General features: G+C 46.8%; 2 protein-coding genes and 1 non-coding gene across 12 annotated transcripts in view; 1 reads left to right on the forward strand and 2 right to left on the reverse strand.

The window, feature by feature from the left end:
* Positions 1–1421: 1421 nt before the first annotated feature.
* Cd74 (CD74 molecule) lies at positions 1422–11490 on the forward strand. 2 transcript variants are annotated; one of them, XM_045132942.1, is made up of 9 exons: positions 1422–1666; positions 7128–7297; positions 7461–7540; positions 7970–8032; positions 8623–8718; positions 9003–9087; positions 10102–10293; positions 10692–10754; positions 10979–11490. In XM_045132942.1, the coding sequence occupies exons 1-9, from the start codon at positions 1590–1592 to the stop codon at positions 10987–10989; spliced, it is 837 nt and encodes a 278-aa protein (XP_044988877.1). In that variant the 5' UTR covers positions 1422–1589; the 3' UTR covers positions 10990–11490. The 2 variants fall into 2 exon arrangements, with proteins under 2 accessions (XP_044988877.1, XP_044988879.1); XM_045132944.1 differs by lacking the exon at positions 10102–10293 and having other exon boundaries at positions 1434–1666.
* Positions 4340–4442, reverse strand: LOC123454302. Its single transcript, XR_006633287.1, has one exon. It is a non-coding gene; the product is annotated as a U6 spliceosomal RNA (small nuclear RNA).
* Positions 11491–12852: 1362 nt separating the features above from the next.
* Tcof1 (treacle ribosome biogenesis factor 1) overlaps positions 12853–26488 on the reverse strand; it is a 47886-nt gene continuing 34250 nt past the window's right edge. For 4 of the 9 annotated variants that reach the window (XM_045132177.1, XM_045132175.1, XM_045132171.1 and 1 more), the window contains 5 exons: positions 19904–20144; positions 19452–19537; positions 18077–18257; positions 15731–16267; positions 13815–14399 (listed from right to left, as the gene is read on the reverse strand). In XM_045132177.1, the coding sequence (XP_044988112.1) occupies positions 14251–14399; positions 15731–16267; positions 18077–18257; positions 19452–19537; positions 19904–20144 (1194 nt within the window). In that variant the 3' untranslated portion in view covers positions 13815–14250. The other 5 variants (XM_045132173.1, XR_006633159.1, XM_045132178.1 and 2 more) reach the window with 5 other exon arrangements.

Genomic DNA, 26488 nt, shown 5'->3' on the forward strand with positions numbered 1-26488 from the left:
CATGTGGAGTTAGCCCACAGTTATGGGTAGGATAAGTGTCTCTGCATATCATGACCCAACATGTGGCTCTGACATTCTTTCTGCCCCTCTTCTGCAAAGTTTCCCTGAGCCATGTTGTGTTCATTTTTGAAGGACCTGAATTCTATCCCCAATATGCATGTTAAAAACAAGCAAGCAAACACACAACAACAACAAAACAACACACAGCATGATTGTAACTCTAGCACTGAAGGAGGCAGAGACAGGAAGATCACTGGGGCCTCACTGATCAGCCAGTCCAATCGAAGACCTGTTTTTATTTTGTTTGTTTGCTTGCTTGCTTTGTTTTTTTGAGGCAGGGTCTCACTCTAGCCCAGGCTGGCCTGGAATTACTCTCAGGTTGGCCTCAAACTCACAGTGATCCTCCAACCTCTGCCTCCTGTGTGTTGGGATTAAAGGCATGCACCACCATGCCCTACTTGAGTCCATGGGTTTTTTTCTTTCAATAGTTTCTTTCTTTATTTGAGAGAGAGAAAAAGGGAGAGAGAGAATTGGGTGCACCAGAGCCTTGAGCCACTACAAATGAACTCCAGACACATGAGCCACTTTGTACATCTGGCTTTATGTGGGTGCTGGGTCCATTGGCTTTGGGGCAAGAGTCTTAACCACTAAACCATTTATCCAGGTAAAGTTTTTTTTTTTTTTTTTGCAAGGTAGAGTCACACTAGCCCAGGCTGACCTGGAATTCACTATGTAGTCTCAGGGTAGCATGGAATTCACGGTGATCCTCCTACCTCTGCACCACCACATCCGCCCAGAGTTTATGTTTTTAATACTCTGATAACCTAGACAGAGACCCAAAGCTGAGGTTTACTCTCCTGGGGTCTCCTGCATTTTTATGAACATAGTCTAATCCTTCCCAGAACTCCACACACACACACACACACACACACACACACACACACTGAAAAAAACAAAACAAAACAACAACAACAAAAAAAAAAAAAAAAAGCTACATCCTTTCCTGCATATCAGCCTTGTCAGACAGCTTTTCCAAGCCTCAGGCTCAGCCATGAAAGAGAAGTGAAAGAATACCCCTTCAAGTTTGTTATAAAGAGTGCAGAAGGCATGTTTTGTAAGGACTTAGCAAAGCTCATATTGGGTTCACAGCCCCTTGTTCTCCCTATTCATCTATCAATGAGAAGGGTACACAGAATTACTTTCTGTTTCAAAGTGTTCCTGTCTTGGGTGTGACTGTTTGCCAGTTTCTGGAAACATCTAAAGAGCCTTATGAATTCAAAGGTCTGCCTAGAAACAAGTGATGAGGGCCTTGGTTAGCCAATGGGATCAAAAGAGCCTTTCTGCCTGCCTGGGGAGCTCCCCACTCATCCTGCCCCAGGGAGCCAGCTTGGCCTGTGTGGGGTATTTCCAGCTTTGTGGCTTTCACTTCCACATCTACTAGTAGGTGGAGCGATCTTCTGTGGACGAATCAGATTCCTTCTAGCAACAGCTTCAAGAAGGGAACCAGGGGCTCAGATCCAGGTAGTGAACAGTAGCAGTAGCAGCAGCAAGCAGTAGCAGAGAACGACCAGAGGCCAGAAGCCAGAGCCATGGAAGACCAGCGCGACCTCATCTCCAACCATGAGCAGCTGCCCATACTGGGCCAACGCCCTGCAGCCCAGGAAAGGTATGTATGAATATGGGCACCGAAATCCTGGAGGTTACAGAATGCAGGTTCTAGGAGAAATAGGACTCTGAGCTGCAAGAAGGCTGCCTGCCTTCTGCGATTGGAACACAGACTTTCTGGGGAATCTTGAATAAGTCTTTGGTCAGCTGTGGGTTTCGAATTCCACTCTATAAAATGAGAGATTCCTTTAGAGCAGGGACTTGTAACTTTTTTGAACATCAGAATAGAGCCCTAGATTCACTCCCTGGAGTTTCCCAAAATTAGGGACTTCCCCTCCACCACTACCAAAACTGTGTCATGAACTCTCTAGGTTGGACCAGATTTTATTTATATTTATTTATTTGAGAGAGGAGAGAGAGAGACACACACAGAGAGTGACAGAGAGAGAGAGAGAATGGGCATACGACGGGTCTCTAGCCACTGCAATCAAACTCCAGATGCATGCACCACCATGTGCATCTGGCTTACCTGGTTTCTAAGGAATTGATCCTGGGTCCTTAGGCTTTGCAGGTAAGTGCCTTAACTGCTAAGCCATTTCTCCAGCCCCTGGACCAGATTTTGAAAAGGCTCTGAGCATGGTGGAAGCAGCAGCTCACAGTGGAGTCTCTTCATAACTAGCAGAGCACAGACAAGCCCACATCACAGGATTAGTCTTCCAGTGTCATTCCAGCAGCCGCTCAAAGATAAGGCTGCCACCGCCACTCAGACAGCCCTGGGCCCCTCTGCCAGCTCCCAAATGGCTTCAGTAGTGCTCCCCTCAAAAAAGCTCAAGCAGAGCTAGAATTTACTTGCCCTCTTGCCCTGCTCCCCTGAACTTAAAAATATTACTTGCTGCCTATGAGTACTTGAAGCCACCAGGTATGACATCAGTTGTTGTCATGGGAGAGATACTGAGAGATGTCACAGGAGTCGTGCTGTAGAGAACAGGGTAGCAGGGTACAGAATACTAAAGACCTGTAAAAACCCCGGAAATTCCACGGCAAGGTTTAGGTATTGCTACTGTCATGGGTACTATCTCTCATGACAACAGCAGCAACAATAGCTCTGATAAATTCCTTACTGTGTCACCAGTCTCAAGACATTGTTAGTGTTACAGCACTTATTTGCCAAACACATAACCAAAAAATAAACTCAATCTTAATTCTCAGTTATCCTAGCCAAAAGCTGGGCATTATCACTATTTTCTCACACAAAAGAAAACTGAAGATCATTTGATAAGTCATTTGCCCAAGTTATCCCTGCTGGTCAGTGTAGGACACAGCATTTGAGCCAGGACTAGTCTCATCTCAGTTTGAGTTCATTCTTCTGTCTGCCCCCCTTTAGAGGTATGATTTGGGAGGGGAGGGAGAGATGAGACCCTTTTAACCTTAGGTCATCCAGTGAGGGCTCAGTGTTCAGAGAAGGTGCCCCTTGTCAAATCTGTGTCTGGTTTTTACCTTTTTAGTTATTACTGCTTCTCAAGCTGGCCAGGTTTTATGTGCTCATGCCATTCCACACTGGTCTTGATTTAAGACCGTTTGTGAACACTTCTACCTGGCATCATTTGCATCATGATTCCTACTAGTTCTGATTGGCTCCTGACTTTGGCCAGTTGCTTTTTTTTTTTTTTTTTTTCTAATTGCACAAGGAGGCAGTTCAAAGGAGGAAGTAAAAAGAGATGGTGACAAGCAGGGGACAGAACCATGGACAAGGCATAATAAGGAAGGATGTCTGGGCATGGTGGTGCACACACCTTTAACCTTGCATTTTGGAGGTGGAGGCAGGAGGATCAGGAATTTAAGGCCAGTTTTTTCTATATTCTCTCCCTCAATAACCCCCAATTAATAAAAGAGGAAGGAAGGAAGATGGTAAACTTGACTACTATCACCCCTGAGAAGAGTGCTATGTGTGGAACCAGGTGCCTGTCATTGCCTTTTCTAACCCGAGTTAAAGCTTTTACCTAATTTTGCTCATACAGAGGGGATGACCTGCCCATGGTCTCAGAGCTAGACAAATGGCAGGCCCAGATTCCAGTCCTGCTTACATGATCTCATCTTTAATATGAAACTCAGTTCTTTGGTTCTGAGAAATTAAGGTTTGGGGCGCCCCCAAGCTCACATGGTAGGAGGTAGAGGTGGAAGTAGACATGGCTGGGCTGGTAGAAGGGGCTCCGGGAGTGTCGTGGGTCATTCAGGTAGGTTTTGGAGACTTTGAACTTAGGCAAGAGTGGAGCTGGTGAAATTTTCACCATCTTGAACCTAGGCTCTCCCCCTTCCTTGGGAAAGCCAAAAAGGGGAATTTATTTTCAACTCATGCCTGTTCTCCCCCTCCCCCAACAAAAGCTTTTTGCCTTTTCCTTCCAGAATAACTCCCTTGAGCTAAACCTTGGTCTGAAAAGCACCAGTGAGAATGAGCAGTGTCTGTGACATCACAAGTTACTAGGCAGAAGGATCTCCTAAACTATCCTCTTTGGTTGCTGTAGTAAGCAGAGCTGTCATCCTGACAATTTCTGTCTTCTTTCTTCTTTCCCCTCCATTCCTTCCTTCCTTTCTTTGTGTGTGTGATGTTTTAAGCTCTAGCTCAAGCTGACCTATGTAGTCTCAGGCTGACTTCAAATTCATATTGACCCTCTTACTTTGGCCTCCCAAGTGTTGGGATTAAAGGCATGTGCCACCATGTCCAGTCCAATTTTTTTAAAATATGTGACACTTTATAAATTTGTCATCCTTGCTCAAGAGCCATGCTAATCTTCTCTGTAGCATTCCAATTTTAGTATATGTGCTGCTGAATCGAGCACTACACCTTATCTTTGGAGACAGGGTCTTTCGCTGAACCTGGAGCTCAGTGGTTAGGCTAGTCTAGCCAGCAAGCCCCAAGGGTTCTGTCTCTGCTTCTGCCTGGGATTACAGGTACATGCCACAATACCCAGATTTTTTTTTTCTTTTCTTTTTTTTGAGGTAGAGTCTCACTGTAACCCAGACTGACCTGGAATTCACTATATAGTCTCAGGCTGGCATCAAATTCACAGAGATCCTCCTTCCTCTACCTCTCAAGTGCTGGGATTAAAGGTGTGTGCCACCATGCCTGGTAGATTTTTGCTTTATTGTATGTGTGTACTTTGTGTGTTTGTATGTATGTGGAATTTTCAGTGCATGTGTTTGTATATATGTGGGCACATCAAGGTCGATGTCAGTTGTCTTTTTCAGTCACTCTTCATCTTATTTTAAAAATTATTTATTTAATTGAGATAGAAGAGTGGGGAATGAGCACACCAGAGGTCTCCTGCAGCAACTCCAGATGCATGCACTCTGTGCATCTGGCTTTAAAGGGATATCTGGTAATTGAACCTGGGCTGGCAGGCTTTACAAGCAAGTGCCAATAACCACTGAGCAATTTTCCCAACTTTATCCTGACAATTTCTAATATAGTGTTTTAGTCTTTTTGTACTGCTATAATAGAACACACAGACTACGTAAGTATAAAGAGTAGGGATTTATTCCCCACAGTCTTAGAGGCCAGAAAGATAAAGATCAAGGTGCTGCTACCTGACGACAGCTTTCTCTTGTTTTCACATGGCAGAGGCAGAAGGGGAAGATGACAAGTCCTTCTTACAGGGTGCCTATCCCATTCATACTGACATCAGAATTTTGGAGGGGTAATATTCAAATCACAGCATGGTCCTAGTAGGTTTTGCCATCCTGGGGGCAAGTAGGCGGAGCATAGTCAGGAGCTCTCATCCTTATATGCCCCATACTATAACATATGTGTACTCTAACACCTTATCCAAGGCCCACAGTTGCAAGAGATCCCTGAAGTCTGAGGGTTTACCACCTGGACATGAGAAATTCACCTAGGACTTAGGTACCTACGTGGTTGAATTGTCCCCCACCTCAAGTTGGATATCACACTATGATACTTCTTTTTAAAATATTTTTATTAATTTTCAAGAAGACAGGGAAAAAATGGGTGCCAGGGCCTTCTTCAGTCCCTGCAAATGGACTCCAATGCATGCACTACCGCATTTGGTTTTATGTGGGTACTGGGGAATCAAACCCAGGTCATTCAGCTTTGCAGGAAAGCGCCTTAACTGCTAAGCTATCTCTCCAGCCCCACCGTAAGATACTTCTATGGCCACAGTCAGATATTGTAAAGAAAAACTGGCCTGGGGATATGGCTCAACACTAAAGGCACTTGCTTGAAAAGCCTGGGTCTAGTATCCTAGTACCCACATAAAGCCAGATGCAAAAATGGTGCATCTCTGTCACTCATTTGCACGCATACTCTAGTGCACGCATATGCATGTATGCACATGGAAATACACGCACACACACACATACACGAGAGAGAGAGAGAGAGAGGGGGGAGGGAGGGAGGGAGGGAGGGAGGGAGAGAGAGAGAGAGGGAGAGGGAAGAAAATCAGGTTCTAGAATTCTGAGGCAAGAAGTATCTGTGTGACATTGACAGAGATTTACATTAGAAAGGACTTACTCAAAGACATTCACAGTATCCGGGACACAGATTTCCTTAGAGGGATGGTACCTGGCCCTGCTCTAGTCTGCAAATATTCAATGCTCCCCACTCCATTCTAAAACATCAAGGTTTCATTTCTCCTTTTCAGGTGGGCCACCTTCTTCTGTCCCTGTCTTATTTCCTTCCCCATTCTTTTAAAAATCTGATTTAACTGTGGAGGTGGGGAGATGGCATAAGGGATGAAATCCAATCTATCCACCCCCAACACCCAGCAAATGCATCTATCTTTTGGTGTCAACCAAAACAAAATAGTCAGCTGTGCATTGCCTTTAATCCCAACACTCACCCTTGGGAGACAGACATAGGAGGATCACTGTGACTTTGAGGCCAGCCTGGAACTAGAGTAATTTCCAGGCTTGAGTGATACCCTGCCTTGAAAAAATTAAAATTAATTTAAAAACAACAGGGCTGGATAGATGGCTCAGCAATTAAGGCACTTGCCTGCAAAGCCTAAGGATCCAGGTACCCATTAAAGCCAGATGCACAGTGTGGCACGTGTCTAGAGTTCATTTGCAATGGCTACATGCCCTGGTGTGCCCATTCTATCTACCTCTTCCTCCCTCTCAACTAAATAAATATTTTATTTTTAAATAACTAACCAGGTCAGCCTGGGCTAGAATGAGACCCTACCTTAAAAAAAAAAAAATTAAGTCCCCTTGAGGGCAGCCCTGTTCCTCAGGAAATCCCAGGGCAGAGAGAACCTAGAACTCTCCACCTTGCCCAGTCACTCTTCAGATGGCACACCAAAGCCCAGAATTTGTCTAACTCTTCCCATTAAACCTCTAGACCTTGGGAATGGCTCACTTGTGAGGACTTCAGGGACATTAGTGACCAGCTAGAAGAGGCTGTAGATGTCTTCCTGTAGACCTCTATAGCCAGCCCATTGTGAGTGGTGTTGTGTGGGCAGTAGGTCTCCAATCCCAACTTCTCACCTACCCCCTCCTTACCCCAGGTGCAGCCGTGGAGCCCTGTACACAGGCTTTTCCATTCTAGTAGGTCTGCTTTTGGCTGGCCAGGCAACCTCCGCCTACTTCCTGTACCAGCAGCAGGGTCAGCTGAACAAGCTGACAGTCACCTCCCAGAACCTGCAGCTGGAGAATCTGCGCATGAAGCTTCCAAAGTGTGCGTATTCCACCTCTGTCCTAAACTCTCTCCACTGTCACTCATCTCAGACCCACTCTTGCATTCATGGGACTCCAACCTCTCCCTCTGGGTCTCCTATCTCAGCCCCTGGGTGCTCTCCTCCATGGGACTTAGACCATGTTCATGCTGTACTCTCTCACAGCTGCCAAGCCTATGAGCCAGATGCGGATGGCTACTCCACTGCTGATGCAGGCACTTCCAATGGAAAGCATGCTCCAGGGGGTAAGAACAGCCCCATGATGGCAGGAGGGGAGGCCAGCTGACCAGATGAGGTCCTGACTGCTGGGGAGGGGCAAGCCCCACCTCAGGAAGAGGCTGACCAGAGTGGCAGGACTAGAGCTTTAGGGCTACCCTGGCAGAACCAAGGTCCATACAGTTTGCAAAGTTCTTATTCTCCAAAGCATTCCCCAGTCCCCCCTTCCTCTCCTTTCTGGTAGCAATAATGTTCCTATACAGAAAACTTATTGGCAAAGTTCTGGGCAGACTTTATACCAGCTTGACCACTGAAAATGCTGAGGAGTTATTTGCTCAGGCTGTCATGATTGAAGGCAGCACAGATGAGCTGTTGAGTGCACGGACCCTAGTTGCTAGCTTTTACTTTAGGCCCCTTCTTCCCACCAGTGCTGGTAACCATTATTCCCCTTTCTATAGCCCATGCAGAATGCCACCAAATATGGCAACATGACCCAGGATCATGTGATGCATCTGCTTCTGGTGAGTATTGGAACCAGTGGGCAGGACCCCAACCCTCACAAACACTAAGTCAACACATGCTCACCCCAAGAAAAACAAGGTGGCCTTTGAATGTCAAATATAGATCTGCCTCCCCCTGCTGAGATAAAGTGAGTCCAACACCTTAGAAGTGACTTGTCTTCCACGACACTCCTTTTCTCTTCCCCAAATTTGTATTGCACGTAACAGGATCTTGGCCCATCCCCTGAAGCTGGGAGGGCTCTAGGCTAGTGTGGGAGACAGACAAGTGACAAGGCACTTGTGAGGAAAGGCATAGGATCACATAGCTAGGGATGGCCAGAAAGTCTTCTTGGAGGTGAGACCTTCAAAATGGGAAGATGTGCAGGGAGGACTGGGAGTGCTGGTAAAGCTGGTCTGGATCTTAAGTCCAAAGAGGTAGGAGCACAATTGGATGGTCCTCACTCCTGCCCTCCCAGCATGCTAAGGCCAGAGAACAGGTTTGGAGCAGTTCACATCCAGTCCTCAAAACGGAAGACCCAGGAACATGAGCTGCACATATACCACTGCTTGTCAGAGGTCTTCATAACCTTCTTCCTGCCCTACCACTACAGAAGTCTGACCCCCTGAAGGTGTACCCACAGCTGAAGGGAAGCTTCCCAGAGAATCTGAAGCACCTTAAAAACACCATGGGTGGCCTGGACTGGAAGGTAAGCAGACTTCCCTGCTGGAACCCCTTCCCCAGTATGGCCTGAGCACTGCAAAGAGGCGAGAGATGGGCTGACAGTCATTCTCAGGAAGCCATAGGGAGACTATTAGCTCACACAAAGCCCTTGGTTGAAGAACTACCTGGATAAAATTCTGTGGTCTCTTATGCTGGACTCCAGGTTAATGGATCCCTCTGCCCTTCAAGTTTGTCCCCAGAGGCAAAGCCTGACAGGGTAAGGTTTGGGGATGGCTGCCAAGCCTAAGCACCTGCCTCTCTTCCCATTAGGTCTTTGAGAACTGGATGCACCAGTGGCTCCTGTTTGAAATGAGCAAGAATTCCCCGGAGACACCCACTGAGGCACCACCCAAAGGTACTGGGGTAGTTTTAGGGTGCTAGGGCCTCCAGCACTCTTAAAGGATGCCTGTGGCAGCATCTCATCCTCTTGGTTCACTGTTTCTCTTGCTTGTTCCTTCTGGGCTTGGAAACCCTGGCATCCTGTCTATAGATCTGTTCTTATAAGTGTACATGGAGTACAGAGGTGTAAAGAAAAACCAACCTGAAACATAACCAGGCAGGAGTACTTCCCACCATTGCCCTCATCATGGATGAGAGGATCAAGGGCCTATAGCCAGGGAGTGCTAGACCAGTCTTGGTTTGAGCTCTAAAGCCTTTCTCAGAATAAAATGTTTTCACCATGGTGTTGTCTCTAACTTCCTGTGCAGTTCTGAGCAAGTCTTATCCCTGTAGACTTCAGTGTCCTGAAGGGGAAGGCCAAAGGCTGACTTTGTCATGAGCCTCAGTTTCTCTAATAGAGACTTTACATGCTCTCTCCACCAACCCCTAGGGTTTTTCTTTTTTGTTGTTAATTTTATTTATTTGCACCACAAACCAACACAAGACACAGGTGCCACTTTGAGCCAGCATTTTATGTGGGTGCTGGAAAATTGAACCCCAGAGCACATATTGCAAGCAAGTGCCTTTAACTCCTAAACTGTCTCTCTAGTCTCCCAATTCACAGTTGTTTTGATTTTGAACCTCCTTTCCAGTATCCCCAACAAATGGTAATCCCCATTTCTATTTGGGTCCTTCCAGTATCAGAAGCTCAGACTTCACAAGGCATCCACATTGCTGTCCAGAAATCAGATTCACAGATAGAATTGCAAATAGTCCTAGGCTCTGAGTACTAGAAGGAACTGCCGAGTTCTGGGGGGAACAAGTCACACAACTGCCTACTCCTCTTTGCATTGGACCTTGCTGGTTGGTCTCGGCGTTTCCCGTCTGTGCCATGGGTAGAATAAGGAAAACTCCAATGGCAGTGGCTCTGCTTACACTCTGGCAGAGCCCACCCACTCACTCACTGTCTTCATCATGCCTGTCGCTTCAGTACTAACCAAGTGCCAGGAAGAGGTCAGCCACATCCCCGTCGTCCACCCGGGCATGTTCCGTCCCAAATGCGACGAGAATGGTAATTATATGCCACTCCAGTGCCACGGGAGCATCGGCTACTGCTGGTGTGTGTTCCCCAATGGCACAGAGGTCCCCCACACCAGGAGCCGCGGGCACCATAACTGCAGTGGTAAGCAGGGGTTACCATGTCAACAGTCCAAAGAACAAGACTAGGAAGGCAGAGGCAGAGACCCTTCCAGCGCACATGCGGCCACATGCTAGGGCTTGCTACTCCCCAGGCAGAACCTGCCTTTTATCCTTGGTCCTTTGTCCCCCATGCATCTGAGCATTCCTGTCTGTTGCTCTTCCCCCTTACCTCCTCTCATACCCATTCTCCATGCACTATTCTCCCGCACCAGGAATCCCAACGCCCCCACCCCCATCTCTTCCTCACTTTCACACTGCAAAGCCTGCTTTACCAGGCTCAATGTAATACACTGCCTGGTTGGGAAGAATGCCCTTGGACACTGGCAGTGAAGGGGTTGGTGAGACTGTGAGTGACAGCTAGGTCTGCTGCTTCCTTTGCAGAGTCACTGGAAATGGAGGACCTGTCTTCTGGGCTGGGTGCAAACAAGGCTGATCTGGGCCAAGGTAAGGGCTACATGGCGCAAGATAGCCAGTGGCACAGCCTAACTCTGGGCCATTCTCCTTTATTCCTCGGGTGGCCATTTCATGAATCCCAAATGGGGCCAATCCCCTTGAGCCCAGCAGGTGGCAGTGAAGGGCTCTTGACTGCTCTGGGTTCTTATGATGCTGGAAGAGGCAGAGCAAACCAACAAGTGATCTTAACCTCAACCATCTATTTCTCTTTCTAGTTCCCATGTGAAGACTGCAGGAGCCATCTCCCCACTCAGCCAGCTCTGCACAGCCACGGCTTTCCTGCTCCATCGTGCCCTAGCCGTCTTTCCCTTCCCTGGTCTCCCACCCTGTCCCACCACTTCCCTCCATCCCTGCATCTTAAAAGGCTGGCCCCTGCTTCTTTGTTATCAAACCACAACAGTACCTCTTAGGACACTTGAAGCACCGCTGTGTGTTCCTAATGGATGGCCCCGGATGGGCTAAAACTAGGTGGACCCCATTATTTACATCATAGCAGTTTCTAACATGAATGGGGCTCTCAGATCTAGGTTCATGATCAGGGAAAAGGGACTACCCACTCCCAAACCCAGACTAGAAACAATTATCCTCTTTACAAGGAGGAATCCTGGCACACCCCTCTCCCCAACAACCCATCCTAACCTCCTGCCACCCCCAGACTGCTTAGCCAAGCTTGCCATTAGCCCTCAGGCCATGGCTCATATGAGAATAAAAGGTAGTAAGCAGACCATTCCTGCTCTGGCTCTTCTATTGGGACCCAGTTCATTCACCCTTACGAGGTCAACGAAGACTCTAAATGCAGTGAGCAAGTGTGAGAACAGAGTCCAAGGAGCCAAAATCACAGTGGCCTGTAGGGCCAGGGACAGGAGGCTGTGGCTACATACACACTGGTCATGTTCAACATGCAAATATTTTTTAAGAAAAAAATTAAAGCCAGGCATAGTGGCACACGTTTTTCATCCCAGCACCTCAGAGGCAGAGTTTGGAGGATCGCTGTGAATTTGAGACCATCCTGTGACCACATGGTAAATTCCAGGTCATCATGGGCTACAGTGAGAACATACCTTGAAAAACAAAAAAACAAAAACTTATTTACAAGAGACTGAGAATATGAGAGAATGGGGCACACCAGAGCCTCTCGATGCTGCAAACAAACTCCAAATACACATGCCACTTTGTGTATCTTGCTTTACATGGGTACTAGGGAATCAAACCTGGCCTAGCAGATTTTGCAAGTATGTGCCTTTAACGACTTAGCCATCAACCCAGCCCAAACACGCAAAAACTCTTCTTTCAAGAAATAGGCTCTTGCCTAGCTTTTAAAGCATAGCTCCTCATGTTCCTGCTTTTATTTTCCCATGCCCCCAATTCCATTTCTGTATTAAGAACAGCATGAGTGCGATGACAGATGGCAATGGCCTTGGTATCAGAAATGGACAGGAAGTGGGGGCTGCTGCCTGCTGAGTATTCATGTAGACCCACAAGCTGATAGTTACTCAGCTCCAGCCAGTTGTCACCAGGAGGAAGTGATGTTAGTGACATCACTCCAGTTTTAAAGACCACTGGGTTAGCACAGCTCAGTGAGAACACTTACTTGGATACAGTCTGATCTAGTTTGCCACACTTACAGGAAAGAGATAGGCTGTAGTGTTTGTATGCCCCTAGGCTCTAAGAAAAGCTGGGTGCCAGCCTGAGTCCCCAACACATCTCGCCCATTCTTTTTCTGTACTGTTGCATGCAGGAGACTAGGCCTTGAAGCAAGATCTCCAGACCTGTGGTGCTCCACAGGGCTCTGGGCCTTTTTATTGGCCACCCTCCCTCAGTCCACACCTGCAGACACATACTTTACTCCTTCTTGCCTTCAGCCAGCATAGAACCACCATTACCTGAATGTGATGACAACTCCAACCTAACTCACGAGTTTTCCTGCTCCTCTCATGTCGCCCAAATCTGTTTCCTAATGAAACAGCCTTCTCAATGCCAGTCTAACTCCAAAAGGTCTCCTGGGCACATATGCCATCTACTCTTGATATTTGGCTTATCTTCCTTTCAAGCTTAGAGGTCACCTCCTCCAGGAAGCACTTCATACCAGTTCAGTGCCAGGGTACTTTACTGAGGCTAACAAACTGTCCTACTGATACTCTCCTGGGGTTTTTGATATGAGGTTGAAACGGAACCCTGCATGCCGGCCTGATGACCTCTAGGGTATAGTCCTTTTTAAGTTGTCAGTAACAGTATCTGTCCCACAAGTGCTGGCAACTCATACTTTCTTTGTCTTTTATTTTGCGTTCCAAAAAACAAAAACAAAAACAAAAAAACGTAAAACCATAGCTGAAGAAAACATGGTAGAGAGAGAGAGGACAAAGCCTCAGGGGTGATCAGAGACCTGATGAGGCAAAGTGAGTCATGACTTGTTGCATCTGTACAGCAACGTAGCAAGAGGTCCTGAGGACTATGGGCATGTTGGATTTGGAGGAGGAGAGGCAGGTCACTTAAAAATATATATATACACTGTACACATCTCTAGAAGTATCCCAGGGGGAGAGAAGGGCTTCAGGAGTGGAGCTACTTCCTCCTTGGACTGGCCTTCCTTTTGGTTCACTGTCTTGCCAGTTGCAGCCCCTGGGGCTGGCCATCTTCTGTAGAGAGGGAAGATTAAAAGTCCAGTTCCAACCCATGTTGAGTAGAGGTCAGAGGCCTAAGGCTTGGGGATGGTCACCACTCTGATAAGAAGTCTCTAGAGGAAGAAAACATACCAGACTTTCATCAGATTTTCTTTTCTTTTTCTCTAAGAACAGAGCTTGGTCTCTTCAGCCAGGGGAGGGTGTCAGCTGGTCATCTGACCTGCCCAGTGGCCAATCCATTGCAGGCTGCAGATGCTGGCTCCACCTCCAACCCTGCTGGGCCTGAGGAAGGGCATTTCTTTCTCAAGCACTTCTTCCTTAAGGCCTACTTAGCCACCCAAAAAGGTTATGAACAGTGGGGTACCTGTGCTGTGTCCCTGGCTCTCACTCAGTCGGCTCCACCATCTTCTTCTGTGAGGAGAGAAGTGTAACAAGTTCTCAACCCTATGGATTCTCCCTACTACTGCTGCCCCCCCCCCCAAAAAAAAAAGGCCAGGTCTCCAGGTCTCCCTGGGAGCAGAGCTGGTACCTCCGGTGAGCCAGGCTTCTGTAGCACCAGGTGCTAGGCATTCCTAGGCCACCAGACCCTGGGCCAAGGACAGCTCCTGTTCAGGGGACTAGACTTTGGCATCCATAAGGTAGACGTCGTTTCTTTAGTGGGGACACTCAGGCCAGGCACTCCATTGCTCTGGAGTGGCCAGGTTACCAGGTGCTTAATTTCCTCTACCCCTTCCTCTTATCTGGGAGCCAGGTACTAACTGCACGGTCAGTCTCTTGTCCCACTGCTCCCACTTCCTCCACCCAGCAGACAAGATGGGGCAGTTCTTCCTCACAAGGCCCTCTTTTGGAGCTCAAGAATGGAAAGTTTAGGGAAGAGGAAAGACTTGGGTCCCTTTCCTGGTTTGAGACCCCTCAGGATTTCCTGCTACCTTTTTCTTCTTTTTCTTCTGGAATGGTGAGTCAGGGTCTTTGGCTGAGGTCTTTTTTCCTTTCTTCTTTTCCTTGTCTTTTTTTTCTGAAGGAAGAAAGTGAGCTTTCTGATCAACAGCAGTGTTGAGGAGCCCACAGGGTAAAGCTCCAGGGTTCTAAGGACTCATTCCTTCAGATGTTGGCTTCCCCTGCCCCCCCCCCCCAAAAAAACACACCACAGCAAGGCCTGCCCTTTAAAGGGCCAGCCTTGTGATTTCACCATATAAAGCCTCAATGATAGGCAAGTTATCTACCACTGAGCTATACTCCCAGCCCTGAATGAACTCACCTTTCAACTCCCACGTTGTATTTAAAAAAGGAAAAGTAAAGCCAGGCATGGTGGCACATGCATATAATCCCACTACTTGGGAGGCAGAGATAGGAGGACCACTGAGTTCTAGGCTAGCCTGGGCTAGAGGGAGACCCTACCTTGGAAAAACAAAAACAAAAACAGAAAAGTGGCCGGGCATGGTGGCACACACCTTTAATCCCAGCACTCAGGAGGCAGAGGTAGGAGGATTGCTGTGAGTTTGAGGCCACCCTGAGACTACAGAGTGAATTCCAGGTTGGCCTGAGCTAGAGCGAGACCCTACCTTGAAAAAAAAAAGAAAAGAAAAGAGACAGCCCATAGAGTTCTAAGTACCAAGACCTAACTCTCTTCTGCAGTCAGGTGGCCAGGCACCTATAGGATCCTCCACAGAGGAGCAACTCTCAAGAGGACTGCCCACAGTGGTACAGTGTTTACCTAGCATGCATAAGGCCTTGGATTTGATTTCCAGCACTGCAAAAACTGGACTTGGTGGCACATGTCTATTCCAGGTGGAGGTAGGGGAGGTAGAGGCAGGAGGATCAGGAGTTCAAGGTTAGCCTCCTACACAGTGAGCTTGAAGGTAGCCTAGGCTAAGTAATTTTGTCTCAAAAACTACACAGGAGCTGGGGTGATGGCTGTGGTTAAAAGTATTTGCTTGCAGTGCCTACTAATCCAGGTTCAAAACTGCCTAACACCCACAGGATACAAACTGCTACATGCACCTGTGATCCCAGGAGAATCCAAAGCTCACAGACCAGCTACAGTTACTCTGGCATTTGCAGCAGTAAGAGACCCTATCTCAAAGAGGGTAGAAGAAGAGCAGACAATTCCATACACACATATTCTCAAAATGAATTAACTAGAACTCCCTCTAGTCCAGGCCAGCATAAGCAAGTCTGGCTGCATGTAGACTCTAGCATACACCTCAATAGAGGCCTCCTCTTACTGCTGGAAACGTACTTCCCAAAGTCTCATTTTACACAAAGAATGGGACAAGGAGCTGGCCAGGCCTGCCACCCAGGTCCCCACACCCTTAAGTGTTTGCCCAGGGATGTGAAGTTACTTACTCTTACTGGATTTCTTCTTCTCTTTCTTGTTCTTTGGGTCACTCTGATCTCTACCCTCAACCTTCACCATGCCCAGCTCCCCTTCAGATTTGTCTTTGGCCCTCTGGGGGCTCGTAGACACTTTACCCTTCTTCTCTTTGACATCACCACTGGCTTTCTCTCTCTTTGATTTCCCCTTGGAAGTTCTAGAGGCCTTTTCTGAGGAAGCACCACACTCCCTGCCTTCCCCAGCTACCAGGTGCTTCTTTTTCTTGCTCTTGGGGGACCCAGCTGCTGAATAGTCCTCTAATAGCTTTCGTTTCCGACTGGCCTGGTCCTTCTTGCTACTATCTTTGACAGTATTTGTGGCTTTCTTCCTCTCCTGCTCCAGTAGCTCCGTCAGGACCTTCACCACTGAGGCTTGCATTTGCTCACTCCAGGGCTGCCCTAGCAGGTGCTGGGCGATGCTGTTCTGCAGTGCCTGTGTTGACACCGTTGAGCTTGTGGCCCCCCTCTTGGGCTTCTGAGGTGTCTGGCCTGAGGCAGCCTTTTTTCTTCCTGTGGAAACACTTGGGGTCATGGATCTGGGACAGTTAGCATACATATTTTGTACAGTGTGTTAAGCTGAAGGAGTGTAAGAAAATACACACCTCCTCTCACAACTATACAGATAGGAGGACTCAGAGGCCTAGTGGTCATGCTGTCCCATCCAGTCTCCTAAGCCCATGCCTTCCTCATACCTGGATTGTACATTTAACACCTAAGTTCTGTTTTATGTCCTCATACCAAAAATTCTACTCAGGTTATGGTTTGAGGTGAACAAGGATTTCAGAATGTTAATCAGAGGGTCTAAAACCTTTTAGTAAGATACTGGGAGATGGTATTATGTAGTCAGCAGTGCAGAGCTGGGAGACAGGCAACTTGGGTTTTAGAACTGTCTTTACCAACTTACTGTGGGACTTTGGCTATGTCTTGGCTCCTCTTCGAGACTGTTTCCTTTTGTAAAATGAAAAGTTGGATGAGTAATGTCTTTCCTATTATGAATTATAGATTTATATGAGAAGGCCTTACAGGTGCTCAGCTCACATCCATGGACAGAGAGCAGACCTGTAGTCCATCAAGGCAGCTTTGGGGAGCTCTGGGTATGTCATATATGCACACAGCAGCTAGTCAGCAGGTTGGCTGCCAGAATGATTTTTTTTTTTTTTTTGTTTTTATTTATTTATTTGAGAGCGACAGACACAGAGAGAAAGACAGGTAGAGGGGGAGAGAGAGAATGGGCGCGCCAGGGCTTCCAGCCTCTGCAAACGAACTCCAGACGCGTGCGCCCCCTTGTACATCTGGCTAACGTGGGACCTGGGGAACCGAGCCTCGAACCGGGGTCCTTAGGCTTCACAGGCAAGCGCTTAACCGCTAAGCCATCTCTCCAGCCCCAGAATGATTTTTGATACAGACTTGGTTTACAATTTTCCATGCCTCTGCTTACCTATGTACTAACTACAAGTGTACAAAACAAAAACAAACAAACAAACAAAAACCCAAAAAACAAAACCTTCCACAGGCCCCCTAAAATGTCTTCTGTCACACACTCACATAGACAAGAACATGGGGAAAAGTGAGTGGCGACTCAGCCTCTGATCCAGTGCAGGGAAGTTTCAGCTTGAAACCTGGGTGCCATCACTGTAACCTTTCACTGCCCAAGTGACCTGGGCAGGTCTTTGTCCCATTTTTCATGTTACACAATTTCTAGTATGATGCGCTCAGGGGTTGATCCCTGACAGTATTCATTTTGATAAAATGCCCAGGGGACTCCATTCTACCTAAGGCTGCTCCCTACACTCCCCAACCCCCAGCCCTTCAAATGTCACATGACTATTTTCTCTGTGCTACTGCTACATCTTGACATTGTCTGGAATCATCACCCCTGCTTTGCTTTCATAGCTAAGACATGGGAGCCAGGGGCTTGTCAAAGCTGCAAAGTAAATCAGAACAACCCTGGGACCAGTCCATTACCTGGGATCTTCTCTATGTGCCAAATTCTCCAAATGGGGTTCCCTCCAGATGAGGTTGTCTGAATGATTCTCTGAGTCCCTTACACCCAATAACTTGGCCCAGTTTTTAGAAATAAGTCAGCAGGAGAGAGAGCTATGCCCAAGAAGCCATTTTGTCTATGCATTGTCCTTACCTGCTCTGCAGGGCTGGACATTCAGCCTGGGCCCCAGCTGAATTGTGAGAAGCACCTCCAGCTTCCATAGGATCCACTTGGGAGAACCCAGCAGCACATAGGACCAATTGTGGCATTGTTGCTGCCAGGGGACAAGGGACTCATTACCTTATCCTTACATGTCCTGGTGCTCTTCAACTTACCAGTTTTAAGGAACATGGGGCCTGTTGTGTGCTGTGACTTTACTTCCTGCTTGTTATCTGGGTCATCTTTGGTGACTGGAGCACAGGAAACCAAGAGGTTGGAGTTTGGCTTGGGAATTCCTTTTGATGCTTCAGAATTTGCCAAGGTCAACCCAGGGGTCACATAACCTGAGAGGAGAGACTGAAGAAGCCCAATGTGAAAGAGGCTGTGAACCCCACCCCCCATCCTCAGAGGCAAGTCCTGCTATGAGGAAACTAGCCTGGGGACCTAAGACATGTCAACCCTGTCAGGTAGAATGGGCAACACTAGCCCACAGGAGATATCAGCCCCTGGTGTGTGCCTTCTAAACTATGTTAATGAATACTTAAGACATGTATTTTTTATGAGAGGGACAGAGGAGAAAGTGAGTGAGTGAGGGCCTCTTGCCCCTGCAAGCAGGCTCCAGACGCATGGGCCACTTTGAGAATCTGGCTTTATGTGAGTACTGGGGAACTGAACCCAGGTCAGGAGACTTTTGCAAGCAAGCAACCAATTGCTGACCCGCCTCTCCAGCTCATAAGACACGTTTAAAAAGGGAATTTATTGCTAATGCAAAATTACTACTACAGGGCTAGAAAGATGGCTCAGCAGTTAAAAGTACTTGCTTGTAAAGCCTGACAACCTGGGTTCAGTTCCCTAGTATCCATGTAAAGCCAGAGGCACAAAGTGGTGCATACATCTCAAGTTTGTTTGCAGTAGCAGTAGGCCCTGGTGTGCCCATTCATATACTTTCCCTCTCTGCTTGCAAATAAATAAAGTAAGTAGGTAAGTAATACAGAAACGCTTTAAGAAAGATGTGCTAAGTTGTGTTTCTGTCTGGGCATCATCCAGACTCCAGAACCTTGAACAGGCCAATCATGGGTGGATGAAGCTGAATGGTGACCTGAAGGATCGCTGAGGCCTAAGGCTATATTTGGGTAGAAAGATGGCACTGAATGATGGTGTACTGCCTTGTTTCCTAAGGTGCAGAGGCAGCCCCTGGCTGAACAGGAAGAGGGGTGACAGTCCAGGCTCCTCAGTATGTGCCTTCACTGGAACATATCTTTAGCCAGGTGACCCTTGCTTCTCCCTCCCCCCACTTCCCTATTACATCCTACACCTCAGCAGCCAGGGAGAGCTCAGACAAACGAGGAGCCTTTGCTGAGAGTTTCCCATGACCTGCAGGAGGCGAGGCTCTGTTCTGTTGACTGAACACATGTGCTGCTTCACAGGTAGGACCTTCCCAGGGCCCTAGGAAAAGAGTGTCTAGACCTGACCTGAGGGGTAGCTGAGGCCTAAGGATGTGAACTCCAAGGTCTATGAGGCTATTGGCTTCATAACTACTCTGGCAGTTACCTGTGAGGGGGCCACCACTTCATCCTCGCTGGACTCTGCTGGGGTTTCCTCCACCACAGTGTCCCTCTGGGAAGGGGCTGGACCTCCTATAGAAGTAAAGAGTCCCTCAGCAGGGCTACAAAGCCCTGGCCCCCTATGTTCCTTGTCCTCCTATTGCTCCCCATCAATAACATTCCACATGACACATTTGAATGTCATAGCTTTCCTTTCCAGTTCTTGAGGTTCCCATGGATTCTTTTCCTACTTTTCCCTATGGGGAAAGCACAGTCCTGGGACTTGGGGCATTTAAAGGGAGCCTGATACCAAAATCTGCCAGCAGTTAAACAGCAATCAAGTCTCTGAAATCATATGGAGACTTGTCATGGGGTTATACTTGTGGGTAAATAGGCACATTGTGAAATGACAAGGCCAGTGCCATGCCTCATCCCTGCCCTCCCTCCTGGTATCCTCACCCAGCCTAGCAGCTGACGTAGCAGTCTGGGGCCCCTTGGCATCTTCTTCACTTCCTGAAGAGGTGTCATTGCTGTCCTCAGTGTCATCTGAGCTCCCAGTGGCTTTTGGATGGCCTGAATGAGGCAGCAGCTCTAGAGGAATCTTAGATTTTCTGAGCTTGTTGTTTGCTCTGGCCTGGACCTGGATAGGGGTGCCAGTGGGATGATCGGTCACAGGGTGTGTTCCCACAGCACTGCCACCCTAGTTTGGTCAAAGAGTAGAAGGGCGTTAGGATAAGGGAGCTGTGCTGGCTGAGCATTACAAAAGGGCCAGGCCCTGTTTGAGGAGCAGCACACATGGCTTCACTTGATCTTTCCTACAGCACTCTGATGCATCATGCAGGTCTCTTTACACATCAAATGTTAAGAGCTAGATGGGACACAAGGCCATGTTGGGCCCTAGAGGAGGAATGGAAGGTGAAAACCACATGTATGGGAACAGGGTGGCATATCTGGTCTCCCTAGCTCCCCTAGCTCATAGCACTTGAGTCCTGGAAGTAGGATGAGCCTCACTGGCTTTTTAAGTGAAGAGTCTTTAGGATTAGTGAGAGAGATTCAGGGTCCCTCTTTGTTGCTTGCAGACAGTAAGAGACAGCCCTGAGCTTTCAGCATGCCATCTATACTTTGCTTGGCCAAATCCTGTCTGGCTGGAGTAAGAGGAACTCAGGTAAGAAGAGACCTAAAGCTGGAGTGCCCTGAGTGAAAAGATCAATGCCAGGTTCTGGGTGATGAACCATCTCTTTGTTTTCTAAGGCAGAGACAACTCCTGGCCACAGGGAGGGACGCAAAGCAGCTTGGATGGCAATGAAGCTCTCCTGTCTACAACCCCTCAGTCTATGCCTTTGCTGGGACATTATCTCTGGCCTGGTGGCCTCCTTGTTCATTCCTACATTTCATACTCCTAGCAGTCAGGGACAGCTCACAGACAGTGGATGAGCATGGGTCGAGAGCCTTCCATGGCCCACAGACATGTGGCTTTACCATGGCCTGACCTCTACCCCTTGCTATTTCATCTCACTGACCCCTAGGGTTCTGGACCCATGACCTCCCTTCCTGAAGGGTAGTCCCTGTTCAACTTCTCAGGGAAAGCCTTCTCAACCCAATGCTTCTAAAGCAAGTCAGTCAATATTCTGTTCTGTTCCCTTCCCAGCACCTGGCAGTTGTTTCCCTGCGTAATGGCTATCTTCCTGCTAGCATGGGGGCTGCATAAAGGCAGACCCACTCAATCTTGCTGGTAGCCCCAGTGCCTGGTACAGCAGATGCTCAGCACCATCTGTTAGCTGAGCAGCCGGATGGGTACAGATGTGTGTGCAATGATCACTCCCCATCAGCCCACCCAACCTCATACTCTTAGAAGGTTTTCTTGGGTTATAGCTTGTGGTACACTCAGCCACTGAGTGGCATGGCAGACCCTCCAAGCTGAGAATGGCCAATGCCCCAGCACTATGGGCTCTCCCCTGCCCTTTTACAAGAGGTGGGTATGCAGTGGTGTGGTGATTTGATTCAGGTGTCCCCCATAAACTTAGGTGTTCTGAATGATAGGTTTCCAGCTGATGGAGATTTGGGAATTAACACCTCCTGGAGGCAGTATATTGTTGGGGGTGGGCTTATGTGTGTTATAGCCAGTTTTCCCATGCCAGTGTTTGGCACACTCTCTTGTTGCTATTGTTCACCCTCTGCTCATGCCATCGTTTTCCTTGCCATCATGGAGCTTCCCTCTCAAGCCTGTAAGCCAAAATAAAACCCTTTTTTTCCCAAAAACTGCTCTTGGTCAGGTGATTTCGGCCAGCAACAGGTAAACTTTACCCTTTCTGGGAGATGGGAAATAAACTCATTAGATTTATTAAAGAATAACGGACTGGGAGTTGGAAGATGTGGGTTTAGGTCTGGTTCAATCTTGGTGGGATGCATGGTTAATTTTTTCACCTGATCGAAGGATCACTAACATCACCCTGCTAAAACTACATTGCTCTGAAAATGATGACAGCTAGGAAGATCACAACTATCCTGAACATTAAAGAGGGCAACTCAGAATCATGTCAAATCAAAACCAGGAGGAAGAGAACAAAATCCAAAGACCACCATGTTGGAAAAACTAATGAGGGACTTGATTTGGATGTGGCTTCCCTGACTGCTCTTCCTGACAATGCCAAGATGACCTGGGGGCCTGGCTCCAGCACTGTGGTCCACGGGTTAAGCAGCCCACCCTTAACCATCAGTACCTTCATGGCTGTCACTTTCTGTTTGTTTCTTTTTTTGTTGTTGTTTTTTGAGGTAAGTCTCACTAGCCCAGGCTGACCTGGAATTCACTATGTAGTCTCAGGGTGATCTCAAACTCACAGCAATCCTCCTATCTCTGCTTCCCAAGTGCTGGGATTAAAGGTGTATGCCACCATGCCTGGTGCTTTCCATTTCTTGCTTTTTAGTATCTGACTAGACTGCTCAATCCTTCTGGCTTAGGGGGTTGCCTTTGAGGGAGCAGTACACAAAGGTACCACATTGCTTCTAATGGCTGAAAGAGAGGAGAGGGGGCACATCAGCCCAATACCTCCTCAGCATGGCATTACTGGATTACCAGCCCTTCCCAGGGACCTGAGGCTGGGCTGTAAAATCACACAGATAATGCTGGCTTACTCCTCTAAGCCTCCCAAGCAGGAGCTGTCACCATGTCATTTGACATAGCTCAGGGACATCAAACGGCGGTGACACAAGGCATCTCCTCACCCCAGACTCCTAATAAGCTGAAAAGTTAATAACCTTCCCTGAAAACCAAAGGGAATTAAAGAGGTGAATAACTATCCCTAAAGTTCATAGCCAAAAAAGAAGGCACAGAGACATTTGGCCCCATTAAGTTTGACACCTTCCCTGATTAATGTACTCCTCTTAGCCTAGATGCCCTTAAAGGACCAGGGACCATTTAAATATCCTCCCTTAGACATTCCTGGCTGAAGAAGCCTATTCTGAACAAGGACACAAACAGCCTCCAAACCTTATCTGTACCTGGTACAGTCAGTTTCTTAGGATCCTCCTTATAAGTTTGAACCCCAGCCTGGCACAGTGCTTTAGCCTTCAACCCGCAAGAAGGCTGCTGCCCCTTGCTGTTTCTCTCAATAAACAGTCCGTCTGTAGAGATCAGGTATGGTGTTCTTTTTTGCTTTTCTCTTATACTTTCTTACATTTTGGTGCCATGATTCAGATTGTAGCCCTCTGGGGCTTTTGGGCACTGCCCTCCCTTTCTCTTTCTCTCTCCTCTCTACCTCACTCAAGGGCACAAAAACTCATTGTGCTCACTACTCTGAACTACACAGCCACCTGTGACCTGAAGCCTCCAATCTTTTCAGCTTAATACTGGGGGCTTCTTTTTCTTCTTTCTACCCTCTCCCACTGGACATCTGAACTCCAGACTAGATGCCTCTCACCATGTGATCCACTGTATCCACATCCTCATCAAATTACAACTTCAAGACAAGGTATTCTTTCTCAGTCTGTGGTGGAGGTGCTCCACCCCAGACCTTAAATATCTCTGGGAGTTTCTCACTTTTTAGTCCATGGATGACTGGAGACTCTGGGAGCCTCCCACATGTCGTTCCACACCCCAAACATTTTGAGTGTGGGATGCTCCCTCCTAATCCTTGGGTTTCATTCACCCTCCCTAAGCCTGAGAAATGTCCCTGGTGGTGGGACTGGCCACTCTAGTCCTGGTCCTCCAAGTTGGGCTCTAAATTATCTGTTCTAAAACACACTCCATTGGCATGTCTCAAAGCTAATTTAAAGGAGCTGAAACTTCATGAGCTCCTGCCTGCCAAATTACCTATCTATGCAAATTTGGCCACAGTATTCCTTAGATAATGGCCACTGCTAGTCTGAATTTGGTACTTTTGATTTGAATATTCTTATTGCTCCTGATATCTTCATCAGAAAACATGTCAAGTGGTCCGAGGTTCCTTACCTTCAGGGCTTCTTTGACCTCTGTTCCAGCCCTTCACTTTGTACTTCTTGTTCTACCTACCAAATTCTCCTGTCACCAAAACCCCTCTAAAATCCCGCCCCTTCTAAAACTCTACCTCTCTCTCACACACAGTTCTGCCATCTGGTTATGACTTGCCAGGGCCTCTCCCTCTCACTCCTAATTCAAGCCATCTCACTACATCAAATACAAACTCTGCCCTCTTAAAGAAACTCCTGTTTTTACTGGGTCTCTTCAACTTCTTTTACATATGGATATCTCATTTTTCTCTCCTTGCTAAAAGTTAAAATCACTAATCAGCTTCTAGGAATTGTCCTTTCTTTCTTGTCTCTTTCCCCCTTCTTTTCACCACAAGCCACCAAAAAATAAAAAAAAAAAAAAGTCAATTTAAAATTCAAACCACTGGCTGTTGCCCTGTTAACATTAAGGCCTCACATAAATAAAATAAAAATAAACATGAAAAAAGGCTGGAGAGGGCTGTAGAGATGGCTTAGCAGTTAAATGCTTGCCCGTCAAGCCTAAGGACCCCGGTTCAAGGCTCCATTCCCCAGGACCCACATTAGCCAGATGCACAAGAGGGCGCATGCGTCTGGAGTTCGTTTGCAGTGGCGGGGGAAGCCCTGGCACGCCCATTCTTTCTGCTTCTTTCTCTCTGTCTCTCTCTCTCTCTCTCTGTCACTCTCAGATAAATAAATAAAAATGAACAGCTGGAGAGATGGCTTAACAATTAAGGCATTTGCCTGCACAGCCTAAAAACCCCAGTTTGATCCCCCAGGACCCGTGTAAGCCAGATGCACAAGGGGGCACATGTATCTGGAGTTCATTTACAGTGGCTACAGGTGCTGACATGCCCATTCTCTCTATATATCTGCTTGTCTCACTCTCAAATAAATAAATAAAATATTTTTTAAAAATTTAACTCCTCACCTATTTAAAATGTAACTAAAACCTTAAAAGGACGTCTCTCCACGTTTCATGTTGTCATGTTTAATATGTTGGCCAACCAGTCATGTCATATGTTCTATGTTTCATATAGTCTGTCCTTATGTATGACTATAATTTATGGTTAGCAATTGTTCCAATTATGGTCATTAAATGTACTGATGCTCATATATATATTTTTTTGTTTGTTTTTTCGAGGTAGGGTCTCACTCTAGTTCAGGCTGGCCTGGAATTCACTGTACAGTCTCAGGGTGACCTCAAACTCATGGCGATCCTCCTATCTCTGCTTCCTGAGTGCTAGGATTAAAGACATGTGCCACCACACCTGGCTCTGGTGTGTGTGTATATGTATATGTATGTGTGTATGTATATATATATATATGTATATATGTGTGTGTGTGTATATGTATGTATGTATATATATATGTGTGTATATATATATATATATATATATATATATATATATATATATATATTTTTTTTTTTTTTTTTTGGTTTTTCGAGGTAGGGTCTCACTCTGGTCCAGGCTGACCTGGAATTAACTCTGTCATCTCAGGGTGGCCTTGAACTCATGGCAATCCTCCTACCTCTGCCTCGCGAGTGCTGGGATTAAAGGTGCATGCCACCACGCCCGGATGATGCTCATATATTTTAAGATGATATTACATTAATAAAACCAGGTATACAATATATTTAAAATAATTAATCTCTGTGGTTTTGATAACATGCTTGTTCATGCTTACAACAATAGACATAGTTGTATACCAAATTTTAATCCTGCTTCCACAAAAAGAGATGTACTTTTGATCAGAAAAGACATTATAAAGTAAAAGACTGTTGTAAGATTTTAAAAGATATAAAAATGGTATGAAAAGGTTGTAAGACTTAAACTGAAAAAGGTTTGGGTTGCCTGTGATAAAATGGGTGACCTTAAAAGTTTTCATTTTTCATATTTTTTCTCACCTTAATTGTTCAGGCTTTGTAATAAGTGGATAAATTTATTTATATAATCATGTCTCGATTCAAAGTTAAATTGTGCTATACCTATATTCCCTACTGTTAAATTCTGACTACTGAAAAGAAAATGTATGTCAGTATACATGTGTGTCTGTATGGAGAGATTTGAATGTGCATGATCACTGTTTATGTGTTGTGTGTATGTATGTGCAGAGAAAGGCTTTTGAATATGTATGGTGTCTGTTTTGTATACACATTTGCATGTGTATGATGTCAGTATATGTCAGTATATGTGTGAGTATATGTGAGAAAAGGACACATTTGTATATGTATGATATCTGGAAATGTTTTCTGTGAAGAGAGTGACTTTCAAATGTGTAACATGCTTCCAGGTAAGATGGCTGCATAGGAGTCACACCAATCCAGCCTAGGGAGGAATTTAAGCAAAACTGCAGCAAAATACTCTTCATCCAAAAAGCAAAAGTGTATAGGTTTTTATTGGCCACAGCAGAGAAGCAGGAGAGACTAAGTCTGTCAGAAAGGAGGAAACCGGCCAGAATCTCACGAAAGCGCTTTCAGACCCGGGCACAATCTGCACAGATCTGTGCACCCTCAAGGCACCCAGCTGCAGAAGCAGAGACCAAACAAGGGGATTTTCCAAAAGAGAATATAAGAACATA

Source organism: Jaculus jaculus, chromosome 13 (assembly GCF_020740685.1).
Source record: "Jaculus jaculus isolate mJacJac1 chromosome 13, mJacJac1.mat.Y.cur, whole genome shotgun sequence".
Classification (NCBI taxonomy): domain Eukaryota; kingdom Metazoa; phylum Chordata; class Mammalia; order Rodentia; family Dipodidae; genus Jaculus; species Jaculus jaculus.

Bases quoted from the DNA above. Each gene is read 5' to 3' on its own strand.
- Cd74 (XM_045132942.1), top strand. From the start codon at position 1,590: ATGGAAGACCAGCGCGACCTCATCTCCAACCATGAGCAGCTGCCCATA. The intron at 7,541-7,969 runs GTAAGAACAGCC...CCCTTTCTATAG, and splicing joins TGGAAAGCATGCTCCAGGGG to CCCATGCAGAATGCCACCAA. The intron at 9,088-10,101 runs GTACTGGGGTAG...CTGTCGCTTCAG, and splicing joins CACTGAGGCACCACCCAAAG to TACTAACCAAGTGCCAGGAA.